General features: G+C 53.2%; 2 protein-coding genes across 3 annotated transcripts; both read right to left on the bottom strand.

Moving 5' to 3' along the window:
• Positions 1 to 912: 912 nt before the first annotated feature.
• Positions 913 to 10,340, bottom strand: LOC140896635 (mast cell protease 1A). Its single transcript, XM_073308558.2, has 5 exons — positions 9,864 to 10,340; positions 8,724 to 8,871; positions 7,821 to 7,956; positions 4,068 to 4,322; positions 913 to 1,393 (listed from the first exon to the last, which is right to left on the bottom strand). Exons 1-5 carry the CDS (start codon positions 9,925 to 9,927, stop codon positions 1,247 to 1,249), a joined length of 750 nt encoding a protein of 249 aa, XP_073164659.1. The 5' UTR covers positions 9,928 to 10,340; the 3' UTR covers positions 913 to 1,246.
• A 3,146-nt stretch (positions 10,341 to 13,486) lies between these two features.
• On the bottom strand, positions 13,487 to 18,973 carry LOC140897067 (mast cell protease 1A). Of its 2 annotated transcripts, XM_073309343.1 has the most exons (5): positions 17,923 to 18,973; positions 17,456 to 17,603; positions 15,892 to 16,027; positions 14,112 to 14,372; positions 13,490 to 13,968 (listed from the first exon to the last, which is right to left on the bottom strand). In XM_073309343.1, exons 1-5 carry the CDS (start codon positions 18,011 to 18,013, stop codon positions 13,819 to 13,821), a joined length of 786 nt encoding a protein of 261 aa, XP_073165444.1. In that variant the 5' UTR covers positions 18,014 to 18,973; the 3' UTR covers positions 13,490 to 13,818. The 2 variants fall into 2 exon arrangements, with proteins under 2 accessions (XP_073165442.1, XP_073165444.1); XM_073309341.1 differs by having other exon boundaries at positions 13,487 to 14,372.
• Between the last annotated feature and the right edge of the window lie 217 nt (positions 18,974 to 19,190).

Genomic DNA, 19,190 nt, shown 5'->3' with positions numbered 1-19,190 from the left:
GGCACTAGGAAACTGGGGGTGACGTCTGGTGCAGAAGGGAGTTGGGTGAAGGGTAGACTAGGCCTGGGGGGAATCGTGGGAAGGCATTGGAGAAGCACCAGCCCTGAGTGATCCAGCCTGTGTTTTCTCTCCAAAGTGGGTGAGTTAGAGCCTGAGATCAAGCAAAACCTGGGTCCTAGCTGACAACCCCAGTCAGGACACTTGGCCCTGGTCCAAAGCACCTCCAGGGGTTTGTGTGTGGACTGTAGCCACTTAGGGCTCAGCCTGGGTGAGCTCTGCAGTGAAGACAGACCTGATCTATCGATCTATCCATCCCCACACACCGCGTCTATCTATCTATCTATCTATCTATCCATCCCCACACACCGCGTCTATCTATCTATCCATCCCCATACACCGCGTCTATCTATCTATCCATCCCCACACACCGCGTCTATCTATCTATCTATCTATCCATCCCCACACACCGCGTCTATCTATCTATCCATCCCCATACACCGCGTCTATCTATCTATCCATCCCCACACACCGCGTCTATCTATCTATCTATCTATCCATCCCCATACACCCCCCTATCTATCTATCTATCCAACCTCTCTCTCTCTCTCCTATTTGTCTTCTGATTTAGCAAGGTGCATAATCAGGTGTCTGACTTTAAGCACTTGTATATTCTGATTGGATGCAAAGGGGCTACTCACATGGGCTGCAATGTCGGAATGTGCTCAGTGCCTGGCTGAATTGGGGCCCTTCTCCCCACGCGTCCCCTTTAACTGTAGTTTCACAGCCCACAGCCCCCACTCCCAAACCCGCACTCAGAGGCAGCCCACCTCTCACGGTCAGTGAAACACTCAGGAGTCCAGACACCAACAGCAGCTGCTGCAAAAAGCCATTTAGTGTATCACAAGGTGTACCTGTGGCCCACAGGGCAGGGAACGTTGCACATTTTCCTCAGCGCTTTACAGAGACTATCCAGGGTCCAAGCAGAACGGAACGTGGTATGTGGTCTCCCTGGGGGTGGAAGCTCCAGTCTGGCCCCAGGGTGGGGGACTGGCTGGCTCAGAGGGGTGGGGAATGGGACCCGGGGCCTTTCCCCATTACAGGGCGCCGTCTCTGATCTGGCCACAAGGACTGTGTTGATCATAAATCAATGAATAGCTCGGCCCAGACTAAGAGGGAAGTCTGATCACATGTTTGCAGGAGCAGGTTGGGTAGCAGAAGGCTGTGGCTGGCCAGGGGCTCTGTGTTGCTAGATTCCTCTCATGGTGTCAGTGATCCAGGGCATGAAGTGGGAAATCCGTGTGTACACAGCAGGAGGCGCGATGCTGTTCCTGATGCACTTGGAGACGATGCCCTCAGCCCGTCCACGGCACACGAGCGGGCCTCCAGAATCGCCCTGCCCCAGAATAAACAGGGAGATGAGTTTTAAAGCACTGATCAGGACTCCAGGACATCACTGTTTGGGCCATTAAAGCCGGAGCATCTTCAAAAAAGAAATGAATTAGCACTGAGAAGCCCAAGATGGGGGATTCATAGAATCTAAGACCAGAAGCACCATTGTGATTATCTAGTCTGACCTCCTGTGTGATGCTGTATAAAAATAAAGATGATTAGTTACAATAATTCAGTCACTATGGTTACAAAATTGCAATCAATCTTGTACAAAGCATGTCTTGTAAAGTATCCTTCTAAAGGTTATAATCTGTTAAGTGTGATTATCCTGTTTAAATCCATGTATCATCGTTGTATCTGAAGTTATGAATATTGGCTAGGTCTATCTCAAATATGTTTTGCTCTTGGGTGACCCCCACCAGGCAGATTTACGTCAGGACTAGCCAGCCATGTGTTGATGGCCCATTAAGGATATCAAGGGACCTCTTCAGAGGACTCCTGAAAGAGCATATGGGTAATGGAGGCCCAGTGACCCAGCAAGGCATGGAAGGACATGGGATAAGGACTCGTGATATAAGACTCCATCTTTTGCCAGTAACTTTCCATGCACTTGGGCTGAAAGTATAAAAGTGGAGATGGTGACATCACTTCTTTGTCTTCATCCCTGCTTCACTTCTCTGGACTGTGATTTCTAACAAGGAAGATTTGAACAATGGACTGAATGACCCCACAACCTGTCTGGGTGACCCACAGAAACTTTTTGCAAGCTAGCCAATTTATCATCACTACTATGAACCTGATCTACAGACTCTGAAAATCACTTGTAATGTATATGATTCTTTTAACCATTTAATAACAGTCTTGTCTCTTTTATTTCTATAATAAAACCTTTAGTTTTTAGTTACTAAAGGTTTGGCTACAAGCATGATTTTGAGGTAGGAGCGGAACTATAGCTTGACCTGGTGAAGTGGCTGATCCTCTGGGATTAGAAGATCCCTATATATGATGAATCTGGTTTTCTGTAACCTCTCAGCATAAAGACCAGTTGCCTGGGTGGTAAGCCAAGGGCTGGACACGTGTTTTGGCTTCTTGTTAATCAGTGTGGTGAGAGAGAAGCTCACTTTTGTTACTGGCCTGGTGAAATTGAATTATAGAATAAGCCATCAGTTTTGGGTTGTGTCTGCCCTGGTTTTTGTACCAGACTGTCCTGAATTTGGCACTCTCAGCTGTGACCCACACTAGGCTGGCATGACACAGGCCATTGGATGGTCCTGAATTAATTCCTGGTTAAACTAGAGCAGATCATTTAAAAAACCATCCAGGCTTGATGTTAAAATTGCCAGTGATGGAGACTTTATCATCATAGCCGACGCCAGCTGGTGGGACCCAACAGCTCTGCAGTGCTAGCTGGGGCAGCTCATGCCTTTCGCTCTGGATGTCCCTGGATCAATCCCAGATGTGTCACTCAAGATGTGTTGTGTAAACGGGGAGTAGGTGGTGGGGATTGATCTGAAGCCTCCGAAGTGGCCGGGGCTGAGGATGGGACACGGGAGGTGATAGAGAGGGTTCTCCCTTTCAGGAGCTTGCTCACACGGCCAGGGTCTGAGTGATCAACGCGTTCTGGGCTGGGAAGGAATCTTTCCCCCAGGTCAGAGTGCTGGGGACCTTGCAGGGCGCAGGGGGGTTCACCTTCCTCTGGGGCATGGGTCACCCATTGCAACAATCTGGGCACATCTCTCCTAATCCATTTCCTGCCACTGTGGGGCCTCGGGCATTGGTGGCCCCTCAGTCCCTCCTGTTCTCTGCCTGTCGCCACCACAGGTTTGTCTCCAGTGGGCAGTGCTTAATTTGTGCCCGGGCTGAGCCCCAGCATCGCCAGACTTGACCGTCCATATCCCTGGCGCCTCTGGGCCTTCTGCATCAGGTACGAATGTAAAAAATTGCTTGAGTCCTGGCACCTAATTGCTTAAGTCCTGACACCTCTATGATTACAAGTTAAGCCCTGCCCGTGGGCCGTGATGCCTTGGTCACATTTTGGCTGTTGGTTTTAGTGTGCGGATGCTGGGCAGGGTTGGTGGCCTGCGATCTGCAGATTTTCAGACTGGATGATCTGGTCTGGTCTGGCCTCAACTCTGCCATGCCATGACTCCGAGGAGGGGCTCGTCTAGGATTTGAAAGATTGAAAGAGCCAGCTTGGGGCTGTCACTGACTGTAGTGCTCAGGAATTGGGTGATGTTCCTGTCAACAGCGTGGGAGCCCTCCAGTGGGGCTCACACTGTCCTATGTCTCCTACATTACCGGAACCCGAGCAGAGCAGCCGTGGGCTGGGAGCCAGGTCTCATGGGTTGTGTGTTGTTAATGAATGTCATTATTTGGACCCTGCCACCCTGTGTCATTCTTTCCACATTCCCATGGCGTGTGAATCAGGCAGGGAGGGGCCGAGGGATACCCCTGGCCAATGCGTGACAATAAGGAGGTGAAGGTGTCAGTGTACGACCTGGGTGGAAGGCTCTGCAGTAGGATAGGCATGTTACAAGGGTCTAGTCATTTAGGGCTAGACAATCAATAGGGCTGAGTTCCCACTGCACTTGCCAGGCCCCTGTGAGCCCTGGCTGACCCCACAATGCGGCTGAGGAAGGACAACCAGCAGCAGCAGCCCAAGCCAATCAGCCACTTACCAGATAAATTGACTTCTGGTCATCAGGGTCCCCTGCGCACAGCATGCTGGAGGGGTAATAGTAACGGTACCGCTTGTAACAGGTCTCATCGCTTATCACCAACAGGTTCACTTCCTGAAGGGTGTTGGGTGTATCAGTCAGGCTAGTCCTCCCCCAGCCAGCCACGCTGCACATGGTCCCCGGCCTCACTCTGCGATGAGCAGAAGTCAAATCAATCAGTCCCACCTCTTCAGTCAGACGCGCCTTGTGTTGCAGCTGTTGGGGCAAAGAGGGGAGGGGAATGAAACAGCCCATGAAGTGCAGTCAGAGTGTCTGTGTGTGTGTGTCAGATGGAGACAACTCAGAAACTCAAGACTCAAGGGGCAGGGGGATGGGATGGGCGTGGAACCTGCAGCAGTAGGAGGTCCTTGGGGGCAGGGGGATGAGAGGGGGAAGCTACCTGCAGCAGTGTGTGGTCACTGGGGGCGGGGTGATGGGAGGGGGACTATGTTCCCTGTAAGTTGCACGCCTGCACGGCCATGCAGGAGGCCACCAAGGGCCACACAGGTGTGTACATTGCACTCACGGGTGTGGGGTGAGGTGGGGGTGGTGATGGGGGAGCTTGGGGCATGCGGGGCCGCAGCAATTCCCCCAGCACCAGGGCTGCGGTGCGGCAGGGAGAGACGCCTCTCCGCCCTGCCCACTTGGGGGGTGAGGGCTCTGAGGTGGGGCCAGGGATGAGAGGTTTGGGGTGCAGGCTGCCCCAGGGCTGCCACAGGGAGAGAGGACTCCCGCAGCCCTGGAGCTGCTGCAGCTGGGAGAGATGCTCTCCCCCAGCCCAGGTGCTTCTTCAGGGAGAGAGGGCTGGGGGGAGTCCTCTCTCTCCGCTGCAGCCCTGGGGCAGCCTGCACCCCAAACCCCTCATCCCTGGCCCCACCTCAGAGCCCTCATCCCCCAAGCCTCAACCCACTGCCCCAGCCCTGAGCCCCCTCCCACACTCCGAACCCCTCGGCCCCACGCCCACCACACATTCCCTCCATATTGGTGCACATAACAATATTTATTCTGCACATGGATGGTAATAATTAGTGAGAACGTTGGATGGGGCCAGTATCGGCAGCAGTGTGAGGTCACTGGGGCGGGGTGATGGGATGGGGATGGTACCTGCAGCAGTGTGAGGTCACTGGGGTGGGGTGATGGGATGGGGCCAGTATCGGCAGCAGTGTGAGGTCACTGGGGGCGGGGTGATGGGATGGGGACGGTACCGGCAGCAGTGTGAGGTCACTGGGGTGGGGTGATGGGATGGGGGCCAGTATCGGCAGCAGTGTGAGGTCACTGGGGTGGGGTGATGGGATGGGGCCGGTATCGGCAGCAGTGTGAGGTCACTGGGGTGGGGTGATGGGATGGGGACGGTACCTGCAGCAGTGTGAGGTCACTGGGGTGGGGTGATGGGATGGGGCCAGTATCGGCAGCAGTGTGAGGTCACTGGGGTGGGGTGATGGGATGGGGCCGGTATCGGCAGCAGTGTGAGGTCACTGGGGTGGGGTGATGGGATGGGGACGGTACCTGCAGCAGTGTGAGGTCACTGGGGTGGGGTGATGGGATGGGGACGGTATCGGCAGCAGTGTGAGGTCACTGGGGCGGGGTGATGGGATGGGGGCCGTACCTGCAGCAGTGTGAGGTCACTGGGGTGGGGTGATGGGATGGGGACGGTACCGGCAGCAGTGTGAGGTCACTGGGGGCGGGGTGATGGGATGGGGGCCGTACCTGCAGCAGTGTGAGGTCACTGGGGCGGGGTGATGGGATGGGGGCCGTACCTGCAGCAGTGTGAGGTCACTGGGGCGGGGTGATGGGATGGGGACGGTACCGGCAGCAGTGTGAGGTCACTGGGGTGGGGTGATGGGATGGGGCCAGTATCGGCAGCAGTGTGAGGTCACTGGGGCGGGGTGATGGGATGGGGGCCAGTATCGGCAGCAGTGTGAGGTCACTGGGGCGGGGTGATGGGATGGGGACGGTACCTGCAGCAGTGTGAGGTCACTGGGGCGGGGTGATGGGATGGGGCCAGTATCGGCAGCAGTGTGAGGTCACTGGGGCGGGGTGATGGGATGGGGGCCGTACCTGCAGCAGTGTGAGGTCACTGGGGGCGGGGTGATGGGATGGGGGCCGTACCTGCAGCAGTGTGAGGTCACTGGGGGCGGGGTGATGGGATGGGGCCAGTATCGGCAGCAGTGTGAGGTCACTGGGGCGGGGTGATGGGATGGGGACGGTACCGGCAGCAGTGTGAGGTCACTGGGGGCGGGGTGATGGGATGGGGACGGTACCGGCAGCAGTGTGAGGTCACTGGGGGCGGGGTGATGGGATGGGGACGGTACCTGCAGCAGTGTGAGGTCACTGGGGGCGGGGTGATGGGATGGGGACGGTACCGGCAGCAGTGTGAGGTCACTGGGGGCGGGGTGATGGGATGGGGACGGTACCGGCAGCAGTGTGAGGACACTGGGGCGGGGTGATGGGATGGGGGCCGTACCTGCAGCAGTGTGAGGTCACTGGGGCGGGGTGATGGGATGGGGGCCGTACCTGCAGCAGTGTGAGGTCACTGGGGCGGGGTGATGGGATGGGGACGGTACCTGCAGCAGTGTGAGGTCACTGGGGCGGGGTGATGGGATGGGGGCCGTACCTGCAGCAGTGTGAGGTCACTGGGGCGGGGTGATGGGATGGGGGCCGTACCGGCAGCAGTGTGAGGTCACTGGGGTGGGGTGATGGGATGGGGACGGTACCTGCAGCAGTGTGAGGTCACTGGGGTGGGGTGATGGGATGGGGACGGTACCGGCAGCAGTGTGAGGTCACTGGGGCGGGGTGATGGGATGGGGGCCGTACCAGCAGCAGTGTGAGGTCACTGGGGCGGGGTGATGGGATGGGGGCCGTACCTGCAGCAGTGTGAGGTCACTGGGGCGGGGTGATGGGATGGGGACGGTATCGGCAGCAGTGTGAGGTCACTGGGGTGGGGTGATGGGATGGGGACGGTACCGGCAGCAGTGTGAGGTCACTGGGGTGGGGTGATGGGATGGGGACGGTATCGGCAGCAGTGTGAGGTCATTGGGGTGGGGTGATGGGATGGGGCCAGTACCTGCAGCAGTGTGAGGTCACTGGGGTGGGGTGATGGGATGGGGACGGTACCGGCAGCAGTGTGAGGTCACTGGGGCGGGGTGATGGGATGGGGCCAGTATCGGCAGCAGTGTGAGGTCACTGGGGCGGGGTGATGGGATGGGGACGGTACCGGCAGCAGTGTGAGGTCACTGGGGCGGGGTGATGGGATGGGGACGGTACCGGCAGCAGTGTGAGGTCACTGGGGGCGGGGTGATGGGATGGGGACGGTACCGGCAGCAGTGTGAGGTCACTGGGGCGGGGTGATGGGATGGGGACGGTACCTGCAGCAGTGTGAGGTCACTGGGGTGGGGTGATGGGATGGGGGCCGTACCTGCAGCAGTGTGAGGTCACTGGGGCGGGGTGATGGGATGGGGGCCGTACCTGCAGCAGTGTGAGGTCACTGGGGCGGGGTGATGGGATGGGGACGGTACCTGCAGCAGTGTGAGGTCACTGGGGTGGGGTGATGGGATGGGGCCGTACCTGCAGCAGTGTGAGGTCACTGGGGCGGGGTGATGGGATGGGGGCCGTACCGGCAGCAGTGTGAGGTCACTGGGGCGGGGTGATGGGATGGGGACGGTACCGGCAGCAGTGTGAGGTCACTGGGGTGGGGTGATGGGATGGGGGCCGTACCTGCAGCAGCATGATGTCATTGCTAATGGTGTCTCTGTTGTATCGTGGGTGCAGGATCTGGCGCCTCACAGGTATTTTCTGTTGGCTCCGTTCCCGTTGTCTAATGTTATGGGCTCCCAGTGTGGCAGTGATCTCGCTGTAAAACCCAGGAGCAATCCATGGGGCGTTAAGGGCAGGAGCGTATGTCAGGGGCAGACGGGCACATGAGGGCTGACTCATGAACAGTGACATGGAGGGGACGGGGCAGCCTGGGGCTGTCAGGCTGAGGTCCTGGGCTCAGCTTCTGCCAGCAAAAATGTACACACCACTGTACACATTGCCAGCTCTGATCCGGCTCCGTTGCTGGGGATTGGCCGGTTTGGAGGCGCGTGTGTGCAGGGGGACTGGAGCAAGGGGCGTTTCCCTTCTAGTGGGCACTGGTTGCAGCATAAACACTTGCCCAGTGGCATTGGGGTCCCAGCCTCTGCCTCCACCAGTCCCTTGTGCTGTTCCCTTGAGCTGCTTCACTCCTTATTGTTCTCCCCGCCCCTGGGTCTCAGCTCCCATCCAGCATGATCCACACAGGGGTCTATGCCCAGCTCCCCCTAGCTCAGAGCCCTGCAGAGCTGTCCTGGGGCTGTGAGCCCCTCCCTGCCCTGATCTGGGCAATGGGCCAGACCCCAGTTGGTGTCAATGGCCATAGCCCCATTGATTTACCCAGCACTGGAGCTGGACCATGGTTTGCCGAGGCCCCGAGAAACACACTGACGCCTCCTGAGCAGATCAGACCCCTGGGCTCTGCTGTGCCAGCCTGTCCTACTAACTGCTCCTTCCCTGCAACCTACTATGGTGCAGAGCTCCCAGCTCCCCCATCACCTGCTAGCGCCCGACCTGCCCCGACATCCCCAGCAGAGAGTTGCTTACTCTCCCTTGCAGTGAGCGGCCGTCAGCACGAAGTTTGTCTTCACCAGGAACCCTCCGCAGCGATAGCTCTTGTCTCCGCGTCGTATTTCCAGATTGGCCATGTAGGGCCTGGAGTGGGGCTGGGCTTCCTGTCCCCCAATGATCTCACCTGTGGAGGGGAGACCAGGTTCATACAAAGAACCCCATCGTCTCCTTGGGCCGGGCTGGGACTGAGCTTCCCATCCTGAAGAGGAATCCCCACAGCCTCAACCCACCCCCTATGATGCTCTCCCTGGGGGATCCCTGTGCCTGGGACTCTGCCCCTCAGCTCTCCCCTAGACTGGACACCCCATGGGACTGGGAGGTAAATCGAAAGATCTGTCCTCGCTGGGTGGAGAATCAGTGCCAAATGCACAGGGAGTGGGTCAGTAATTGCACTGCCTTGAGTTAATGGCATTCAGGGCCAAGGTCACCCCAAATTAGGCCAGGCAAGCCCCAAAAGGGCACTGACAATCTTACTGGCTAAATTTCCTTCAGTCAGGTTCCATCCCCCAGTCTAATGCTGCTCCCTTTGCACTTCCAGTGTTGTCAATGCCGTGGGTAAAGAGACAGGGAGAGATCGTTTTGGGCATCTCCTCACCCTTCTTATAGCTGTTTCTCCTCTACAAGAACCATCACCAGCTGAGGTTCATGATACAGAAAGTGTGTGAACAGGAACCCCAAGCTGTTTCTTTGTCACAATGTAATTTTTTCGCCCATGTCCTCTTTCCTGCTCAAGAATGGCCACTTAATCAGGTGATAGTCCAATTGATTACATTGACACCTGGCTGAGGCATTTGCTAGTCTTTTGTCTCTGGCGAACTGGTCTGTGGCTGCTCCCCAGACTTGGAACATATCTTAGTAAAACCATACAGTAGAATATTATAACTTTAGCTGCCACACATATTTTACCAGGACAGTAATGATCAGCAAAGTATGAATTTTAGACGATACCTCACAAGGCATGCTTTGTATAAAATTTATCATAGTCCTGTTGTAAAAGAGGTGAACATATGGGTATAGATTGTCACAGGCCCCTAGATAGCACCCACTGAACCCAATCCCTGAGACCCCCCATTTCACCCCAAAATCCCAGGGGCCCCTGATCCCAGCCGTACTCACCAGCCCAAGCCCCGGGGGGCAGGAGAAAGGCCATGGGAAGCAGGAGCAAGATCTGTACCTTCATATTTGGAGTCAGTGCAGGGACAGGTTTCAGGTTGCATCCGATGAAGTGAGCTGTAGCTCACAAAAGCTTATGCTCAAATAAATTGGTTAGTCTCTAAGGTGCCACAAGTACTCCTTTTCTTAGTGCAGGGACAGTGCATCTGCCTCAGGCCTGGGGGCTTTATAGACTCAGCAGGGGGGAGATCTTGGGGGCAGAAAACCTGAGGGTCACCCACACACTCATCTAAATGTAGGGCTCAGGCATCTCAGTTTCTAACCACAGCCAACCACGTGGGGTGAGGGGAAGTACACGCCCTGTGTCAGCCAGGAAGCCTGCATAGCTGGATGGATGCTGCCTGTCTGGGTCTCTCCACAGCTCAATGGATGATGGACCACTGAATGGAGAGGACCCCGGTGGACATACGTCTAGAAGGATCCAGGGGTTTTCTGGTTGCCAGCTCACAGCCGTGCACATCTGTTGGCTCTTACTCACCTGGGCCCATCATTGCTCAGTTCCCTGCCCATGTCTCTGTGGTGCAGTCAGTGGGTGACAGAGACAGATCTCAGTGGTGGGTAGGAACGTGGCCCTTTGATCTTTCTCAGGGTGGCCCAGCCGAGAACAGGGTGGGGCTGGGCAGAGCAGCCGTGAGCTCCGATCACAGCGACTGCGGCAGGAGGGTTCCTGAGAAGCCCCCTGGTGAGACTTTGACCAAGTGAATGGGATGTGGCAGCCTGTGTGATGATGTACAGCTGGGAGCTATGACTGTGCAGCACCAGAGGGGAAATGACACAGCACAGATAGGGATAGAACCCAGGAGTCCTGGCTCCCAGCCCCCTCTGCTCTAACCCACTCCCCTCCCAGACCCCACTCCCCTCCCAGAACCAGGGATAGAACCTAGGAGTCCTGGCTCCCAGCTCCCCTTGCTGTAACCACTAGACCCCACTCCCCTCCCAGAGCCCTAAGATAGAGGCAGTAATCACTGCAGATTAGAAACCATGTCGCAGGTTTAAAAGGCCCCATGTCCAGTTCCCCACCCCACTAAGCCAGCCAGTCCCCAACTGTGGGGCTGGATCAGAGCCGGCACCTCCAAAAGGGGAAAGGCCCCACATCCAATTTCCCATCCCTTGATCCAGCCAGTCCCCCTCCCATTGGTGTCAACCAACGACGTGTTCATTGTCCTTCACAAGCCAGTCCTGTCTCAGACCTGACAAACTCACTACACCTCACACACCTATTCCCTGGTGTTTAGCCCTGAAGGGTAGTGTGTCAGGACTCTACTGAAAGCTGGTAGCTTGTCAAGCTTCATGCTCGCTGTGAGTCGTGCGTACAGGTACTAATTCAGGGATAGTGTTTCTATCCTGACACCTATGGCTCATGGGCTTGGAGTGACCATCCAGGAAATCTCATGGTTGGGGGATAGCTCGTTCACACAGGAGATAGCTGGCAGATCTCCCTGGTTAGCTGGTGATGGACTACACGGTGTGATGCTGGCAGGCCCAGGCAGCTGGCATTAACTAAGAACTAACAAACTCGTAGCTGGAGACCAGACGGTTCACCTGTGTGTTAATTTCACTCAAAAGAGGGAGGAGTCTTACAAGAACATATTCAGTGTTTACAGTCTATGAAATGCTTGTACCTTGCTGCCTTCATCAATCTCACGTGCAATGTCTGTGTTCCAGGCTATAAGGAAACATGAACGTTTTGCTTTATAACATTGAAAGTGTTTGCTCTGAACTTGGGAACCCAGGCATGGAAATCCTCTGCCCCCCCTTCCGGCATCCATCCAGACAGACCATCAAAATGAGATGGGCCGTCCCAGACCATTACAATACAAAAAATTAGTTAATAGCCCTCTGGCCGCTGGGAAATGTGATGTGCAAGGAAGTGCTGTGGGCTTGGAAGCTGAATGACGTAAATAAAAGGAAGCCTCAAGGCAATTTTCTGTCTTTTGGGCTGTTTGACATCTGAGTGGGCTACAGACCCCAAACTGGCACCAGAGCTCCCCAGGGGTTGCCCTGAGAGAGTGACAGACCACTACAGCTCTGGCACTCTGCGGATTTAGATGGTAACTCATTGGGGTGTTTATGTTTGCCTGCTTTAACCTGGAAATAACTCTGTTATTTCTTTTTCCTAGTACATAAACCTTATATAATTCATTAAGAACATGAGAACGGCCAGATTGGGTCAGACCAAAAGTCCATCTTCCGACAGTGGCCAAGGCCAGGTGCCCCAGAGGGAATGAACAGAACAGGGAATCATCAAGTGATCCATCCCCTGTCACCCATTCCCAGCTTCTGGCAAGCAGAGACTAGGGCCATCATCCCTGCCCATCCTGGCTAATAGCTATTGATGGACCTATCCTCCATGAATTTATCTAGTTCTTTTCTGAACCCTGTTATAGTCTTGGACTTCACAACATCCTCTGGCAAAGAGTTCCACAGGTTGACTGTGCGTTGTGTGAAGAAATACTTCCTTTTGTTTGTTTTAAACATGCTGCCTACTAATTTCATTTGGTGACCCCTAGTTCTTGTGTTATGAGAAGGATTAAATAACACTTCCTTATTTACTTTCTCCACACCAGTCATGATTTTATAGAGCATTATTAAATCCATCTTCTCCAACCCATCCTAATCCAAGTCTCCAATACTGCAACCAGTAGAGGTAAGCCAGGCAAGGCGGATCAGTTTCTCTTTTGTTTTATGTGAATTTTCCCTGTGTTAAGAGGGAGGTTTATTCCTGTTTTCTGTAACTTTAAGGTTTTGCCCAGAGGGGGATCCTCTGTGTTTTGAATCTGAATACCCTGTAAAGTATTTTCCCTCCTGATTTTACAGGGATAATTTTTACCTTTCTTTTTTTTTTATAAAACCCTTTTTTTAAGAACCTGACTGATTTTTCCACTGTTCCAAGATCCAGGGATTTGGGTCTTTGATGATTTTGTAACCAATTGGTTAGGATATTATTCTCAAGCCTCCCCTGGAAAGGAGGTGTGTAGGGCTTGGGGGGATATTTTGTGGGAAAACGTTTCCAAGTGGTCTCTTTCCCTGTTCTTTGTTTAAAATGCTTGGTGGTGGCAGCATACTGTTCAAGGACAAGGCAAAGGTCGTACCTTGGCGAAGTTTTGAACCTAAGCTGGTAAGAATAAGCTTAGGGGGTCTTTCATGTGCGTCCACACATCTGTACCCTAGAGTTCAGAGAGGGGAAGGAACCCTGATAGGAGTATTGAGAAAATGTCATCAAAGAAGATTCAGTGGGAGTTTTTCAGATCTGGATGAAATTCTTTGTAGGAGTTTAAATTGTAACTCCCCCCATGCCCCCAAAAAGAAAGGAATAAAACTTCCATGACATTTTTTCCCCTTGATTTTCGGTCAAGTCGAGCAGTTTGTAGAACGGATCAGAAATTTCCCATCTTTTTGACCAAAGAGTACACTTCCAAGTGGGGAGGGAAGGGTTTTGCAAACGTTTGAGGCAATCACCAAAAAAATGAAATGAAAAAATCTTTAACCACCAGAACAAACCTCCAGGTGTTGATACTTTCAAACACAGATCGGCAGACTTTCTAGAAAATACTTTACAGAATCACAGAGAGGCAAGGCGGGTGAGGTGGGATCTTTTATTGGACCAGCCTGTCTCATCCACCTTGTCTCTCTAGTATCCTGGGACCTCGCGATTCGTTTCTAAAGCTAAAACCTACAATGTCTGACAGGGCCTGTTTACGGTTTTAAAATAATGTGCACCAGGAAACACCAAGAAGACACTATTTATTGATTGGCTTTACCATGAGCCCATCACCATAGTGGCTGGGCTCGAGACACACCTCCAAGGAGATAAATCCATACAGCTAAGTGAGGATTGTAATGCTCCTTTTATAGCTGGGAAACTGAGGCAGAGAGCAAAGAAGGTGCTTGCCTAAGGTTAATCCTGCAGCTTTCTCATTGTTTTCTTGATCCAGGGGATGTACGCTGAGACCCTGGTGAACACCCTGGGGGGGGACCCATCAACTTTGCCAAAAGAGACGATGCCCTGGGCCGTCCCGTCACAGACCAGGGGGCCCCCGGAGTCGCCCTGTGAAATAAACGCCAGGTGTTGAAGCTGGTTTCAGCTGCCCTTCCCATGGGTGCATGCCCCTTGGTACAGCTCACGGTCTCAGCGTCGCCCCGTGCTGGGCCAAACTGGGAGGATGCGGGCAGGGCAGGTGGGATATTTACCTTAAAGGACGATTTATTGAATTCCTTGGGGTCGCCCACGCAGAGCATGGAGTTGGGGATGAAATGGGAGTAGCGCATACACCTGTTTGCCTCCAGCACCATCAAGTTGACCTCCTGCAGCGTGCTTGGCAGGGAAACCCCCCTGGCCCGGGTATTCCCCCAGCCCGCTACGTTGCAGATGTCTCTTGGCATCACCTCTTCACCATCCTCGGGCAGGGGGACGAGCTGCACGGCCGCCGTCAGCTTCGCTTTGCTCTTCAGCTGCAAGGAGAGCGGGCAAGGGAAAGGGTGGCAGCAAGGCCTAGCGGATAAAGCACTGGGCTGGGACTCAGGAGACCTGAGGTCTGCTTCTGGCTCTTCCAATGCTCTTGGGCAAATCACAGCCTCACTCTGTGCCTCAGTTTCCCCGCCAACCATTTATCTATTTATAGTGTGAGCTCTTTGAGGCAGAGCTGTGGTTCACTGTATCTGTGCAGCGCCCGGCACAGTGGGGGCCCTGATCTCGGTCGGGGTCTGTGCAGCGCCCGGCACAATGGGGCCCTGAATTTGATTGAAATGCCACCATAATACAAATAACTTCTGAAACCACATTTTTTGAAGGATTTTGGTTTTGGGACTGTGTGTATGTGAGAAAGACGCCGCTCCCTTCTGCAGGAGGGGACGAGATCCCTGCCCAGTATATGTCTGGAGAGGAGAATGATCAATTTACAGGGGGAAAAACAATTTTTCATACCATTCAGAATTTTTCATATTTTTTTAAAAAATCAGATGCAAAATGAAAATTTTCAGTTAAAAAACCCCATTTTGAAGTTCAGAGATTCTTTCCCCACTTTCAGTCGCTTTGACCTTTTTTCTTGCAGTGAAAAGCAAAACAAGAAACAAAAAAAAGGAACCAAGTGTGGGAATGTGTTGCGGGGGAGACCCCACGTTTCCCACATTTGCCTAGCATAGAGGAGGAAAGAAAACATGTCTATTATTTTTTAATTCTTCCTAATTTTTTGCCAGTGGGGAAAAATAAATAAGGAAGAGAAAACAAATTTCTCTGTCACTCCCTCGCACTTTTTCATCTTTTATCTCTAACTGAGTATTGGAGTCAGGGGAATAAAAACTGGTGAAAAGTGGAAAATTCCTCCACTGTTTCAAAACATCATTTAAAAAAAACAACAGAAAAAAACCCCACATTTCTTCAGCAATTTTCTCATTTTGCTATATTTTTTTACAGGCACGGTTAGGCAAAAGCTACGTTTCTTCAGGAAGGTTCCAGTTTGGGGCAAACCCCCCATTTTTGACCAAAAAACAAACAAAAGAAGTCATGTTGAGTCAAGATTTGAATACTCTGAATATGGGGTCATTATTATTATGCTTTATTAGGTGTATTATGGTAGCACATAGGGCCCCAGTTATGACCCATAACCCCACTGTGCAAGGTGCTGTACATTATTTATTAGAACAGGGAGTCCAGTGGCACCTTAAAGACTAACAGATTTATTTGGGCATGAGCTTTCAGACGCAAGAAGTGGGTTTTTTACCCAAGAACGCTTATGCCCAAATAAATCTGTTAGTCTTTAAGGTGTCACCGGACTCCCTGTTGTTTTTGTGGGTACAGACTGACACGGCTAACCCCAGTCACGACCCATGACCACATTGTGCCAAGCACTGCGCAAACACAGATTGAAGCGACAGTCCATGCCTCAAAGAGCTGACTCTATAAGCCAAGAGCCACCAGGAGGAGACAGACAGACTAACAGGGATGTAACAGGAGAAAATCAGTCATTGGTACCTTGAGTAACATGAGGTCGTTCTCCTGTGTCTTGTTGTTGTATTTCGGGTGGGGAATTTTCCGTCGGACAGCCAGGCGTTGCTGGCTCCGCTCCCGCTTGGTCACATCATGAGCTCCCAGATACACCATGATTTTTCTGGGAATGCAGAGAGTCATGGCTGGGAATGGGGTAGGCTTGGGCGGTCCTAGATCCCACTGGCCTCCCCCACCCAAAACTCATCCATGCTGCCCCAACCTTCTGGGGTGTTAAAATAGGAACCAGAGGCAGAGATTTTCAAAGCCACTGAAAGCAGCTGCAGTGAAACAGTTATGTACAGAGAGAGGAATTGTTGTCAGTAGGGTTCAGAATTAATGTCTCCATGGAGCTGAATGAGGGTGGAGCTATTATTGTCAAGTCATGCATGAGGAGTTACCCTATGGCAGTGTGGTCTATTGGGTAGAGTGCAGGAGGGGGACTCAGGAGACCTGGGTTCTATTCACAGGCTTGCTGGATGACCTTGGACAAATCACTGCCCCTCTTTGTGCCTCAGTTTCCCCATCTGTAGAATGGGGATTTGTACATTCCAAGGCCACAAGGCACCACTGTGATCATCTAGTCCGATCTCCTTCTCTTGGTTAAGATAAACAGATTGAGCTCCTTGAGTCTCTCACTCTAAGGCAGGTTTTCCAATCCTTTAACCATTCTTGTGGCTCTTTTCTGACCTCTTTCCCAATTGTCAACATCTTTCCTGAATTGTGGGGTGCCAGAACTGGACACAGGATCCCAGCAGCGGTCGCACCGGGGCCAAATCCGGGGTAGAATAACTCCTCTACTCCTACTTGAAATTCCCCTTTTTTATATATCCCCAGGATAATGATTCCAACCCCTTTTGTCAAGTGCTTTGAGATCTCCAGATGAGAAGAGCTAGATATTATAATTAACCTCACATCGGCTGAGATTTGCAAAGCTGTCAAGGGCTTTTAGACCCCCACATTTAATTTTAATGGGAATTGGCCATGCACGTCCATTAGGCACCTTTGAAAATCTCATCTCATCTCTTCGAAAAGCAAAATTCATTCAATCGGTGTTCTGCAAATCAGGAAACAGCAGGATCAAGCAAACTGTGCCATTTATAAAAAGACTTAACCATCTAGCCCCAGCAGCTGCAAAGATATCCTTAAGTCCCCCACTTTATTAACACTTCCTGGTCCTCTCTAGGACTGGGAGGACAAAGAACTCTGTGACTGAGATTTGGGGATTTGGACCCTTCTGGTTTGGTGTAATGGGAATGGGTTTTTCAGTTCCCCTAGGTGACTTTAAAACGCTAGCCCATGAGCTTGATTTACGCCCACAGAGACTGCCTGGAATGATAGCCCTGCCTCTGTTCATCTTGGCCAGGCCGTTAACTCTGAACCCTACTGGTGACAAATTAAATATCAGCATTTAATTCCACTTTAGTGGACACCCAGGCAATGTAAACATTCCCACCTACCCCCATGGGCAGTAAGCCACAGCTGACCCCTCTTTGGGGATTCCCCAGGAGGCAACAACTTTGAAACTGAGAGTCAAGAAGCAGGCACTTACCCGAGGTCACAGTGCGCAGCTGTCAGCACAAAGTCCTTTTGAATCAGGAATCCTCCACACCTTTTGTGCCCATGCTTCGTGCTGATGTTGAGGAAGGCCATGTAAGGTTTGGAGTGGGACCGGGCTTCCTTTCCACCAGTGATCCATCCTGGTGGAGATATCCCCACACCAGGATATGATTAATGTCAGCCTCTGGGCAGGTTAGCTTGACTCACAAACAACATGTGGACACGTGTCCATGTGGACACGGGCCCTGCATCTCCCCCTGTGGCTATGCAACTTTATCAATGGCACCAACTTTGCCCCAGCCTTCTTCAACCCATAGCATCCCAGCTGGGTCCTAGGGTGAGCACAACGCCCAAGGAAGAAGTGTCTGACTCTGGGGAGGACCCAGGATGTGCAAACAGCCACAACAGCACTGAACACAACAGCACTGAATGGAGGGTCCTGATTCCCTCCGTACTCACCAGCCAGAGCCCCGGGGGGCAGGAAAAAAGCCGTGGGGAGCAGGAGCAGAAGCTGCATTATCAGAGCCATCCGGGGAAGGGGACAGCGCATCTGCCTCAGCCCTTGGTGATTTATAGACCCAGCAGGAAACCTGCAGGTCACATATACGTGCTCATCTGAATGGCAGGTTCAGACTCTGTTCAACCACAGCCGACCACACAGGCTGAGGGGAAGGACAGGCTGTGTGTCAGCCCAGCAGCTGGGTCCCTGCACAACTGGATGGATGATGGACAGAGAAGACCCTGGTGGAGGGATGTGTGCAGCAGAATCCAGGGTTGTTCCGGGTGAGGGCTCACAGCTGGGCACATCTGGGGCTCTTACTCATCTGGCCTCATCCTCGCTCAGTTCCCTGCCCATGTCTTTGTGCTGGGGGCTGTGTGTGATAGCGACTGATCTGGGTGGCGGGTGGGAACGTGGTCCTTTGATCTTTCTCACAGTGGCCCAACTGTGAACAGGATGGGGCTGGGCAGACCAATCATGAGCCCTGATCACAGCGACCGCGGCAGGAGGGTTTCTGAGAAGCCCCCACGGTGAGTCTGTGACCACGCGAAGGGAATGTGGCAACCTCTGTGACACCGTATAGCTGGGAGCTATGACTGTGCAGCACCAGAGGGGAAATGACACAGCAGAGCCTGGGATCAAACCCAGATGTCCTGGCTCCCAGACCCCTCCCCGTTCTAACCACTAGACCCTACTCCCCTCCCAGAGCCAGGAGAGAACCCAGGTGTCCTGGCCCCGAGATCCTCCCGCTGTCGGGAGGGGATGCCTGGTGTTATGTGGAGCTGGATCAGGAGGCACAGGTGCCCCCATCCCCTGATCCCTTCCCTTTGCCTCCCCTTGTGTGTGGGATCATGGTGCTGTCTCTGCTCTGGAGGATCCATATGGTCGTGGGTGGGAGGGTTATAAACACCCCATAGACCACCTCATGCCCCCGTCCCACATGTACAGAGACCGATAACCTGCCCAGACCCCCAGATGTCTTCTAACAACCCTGTGTTAGTGGCCATCACACCCTCGACCCCCTTAATCCCCTCAGCATCCTTCCCTCCTCTGTGACACCCCCCGCATGCCCCTTGAACTGCTGCCACCCTCCGCTTCAATCCCCACAAACTCCCACCGAATGCCCTGGAAATCCTCCCTACTCCCCTTTAATTCCCTAACCTCCCATTTCATTCTCTGAGTATTCCCCTTTAACCCCCCAACCTCCCCTTTAATTCCCCCCGGTATT

The sequence above is a fragment of the Lepidochelys kempii genome, chromosome 13 (genome assembly GCF_965140285.1).
Source record: "Lepidochelys kempii isolate rLepKem1 chromosome 13, rLepKem1.hap1, whole genome shotgun sequence".
Taxonomy (NCBI): Eukaryota; Metazoa; Chordata; order Testudines; family Cheloniidae; genus Lepidochelys; species Lepidochelys kempii.
Note: the sequence above shows the minus strand (reverse complement) of the source record. Positions and strands in the feature narration are given on the sequence as shown.

What these genes read in the sequence shown, in the direction of transcription:
- LOC140896635 (XM_073308558.2), bottom strand. Translation starts at nt 9,927, where the DNA reads ATGAAGGTACAGATCTTGCTCCTGCTTCCCATGGCCTTTCTCCTGCCC. An exon ending in GCCGCTCACTGCAAGGGAGA is followed by an intron (nt 7,957 to 8,723) that starts GTAAGCAACTCT and finishes TGGGTTTTACAG; the next exon opens with CGAGATCACTGCCACACTGG. An exon ending in ATGACATCATGCTGCTGCAG is followed by an intron (nt 4,323 to 7,820) that starts GTACGGCCCCCA and finishes TTGCCCCAACAG; the next exon opens with CTGCAACACAAGGCGCGTCT.
- LOC140897067 (XM_073309341.1), bottom strand. Translation starts at nt 18,013, where the DNA reads ATGCGCTGTCCCCTTCCCCGGATGGCTCTGATAATGCAGCTTCTGCTC. An exon ending in GCCCCCCGGGGCTCTGGCTG is followed by an intron (nt 17,604 to 17,922) that starts GTGAGTACGGAG and finishes TATCTCCACCAG; the next exon opens with GATGGATCACTGGTGGAAAG. An exon ending in ACGACCTCATGTTACTCAAG is followed by an intron (nt 14,373 to 15,891) that starts GTACCAATGACT and finishes CTCTCCTTGCAG; the next exon opens with CTGAAGAGCAAAGCGAAGCT.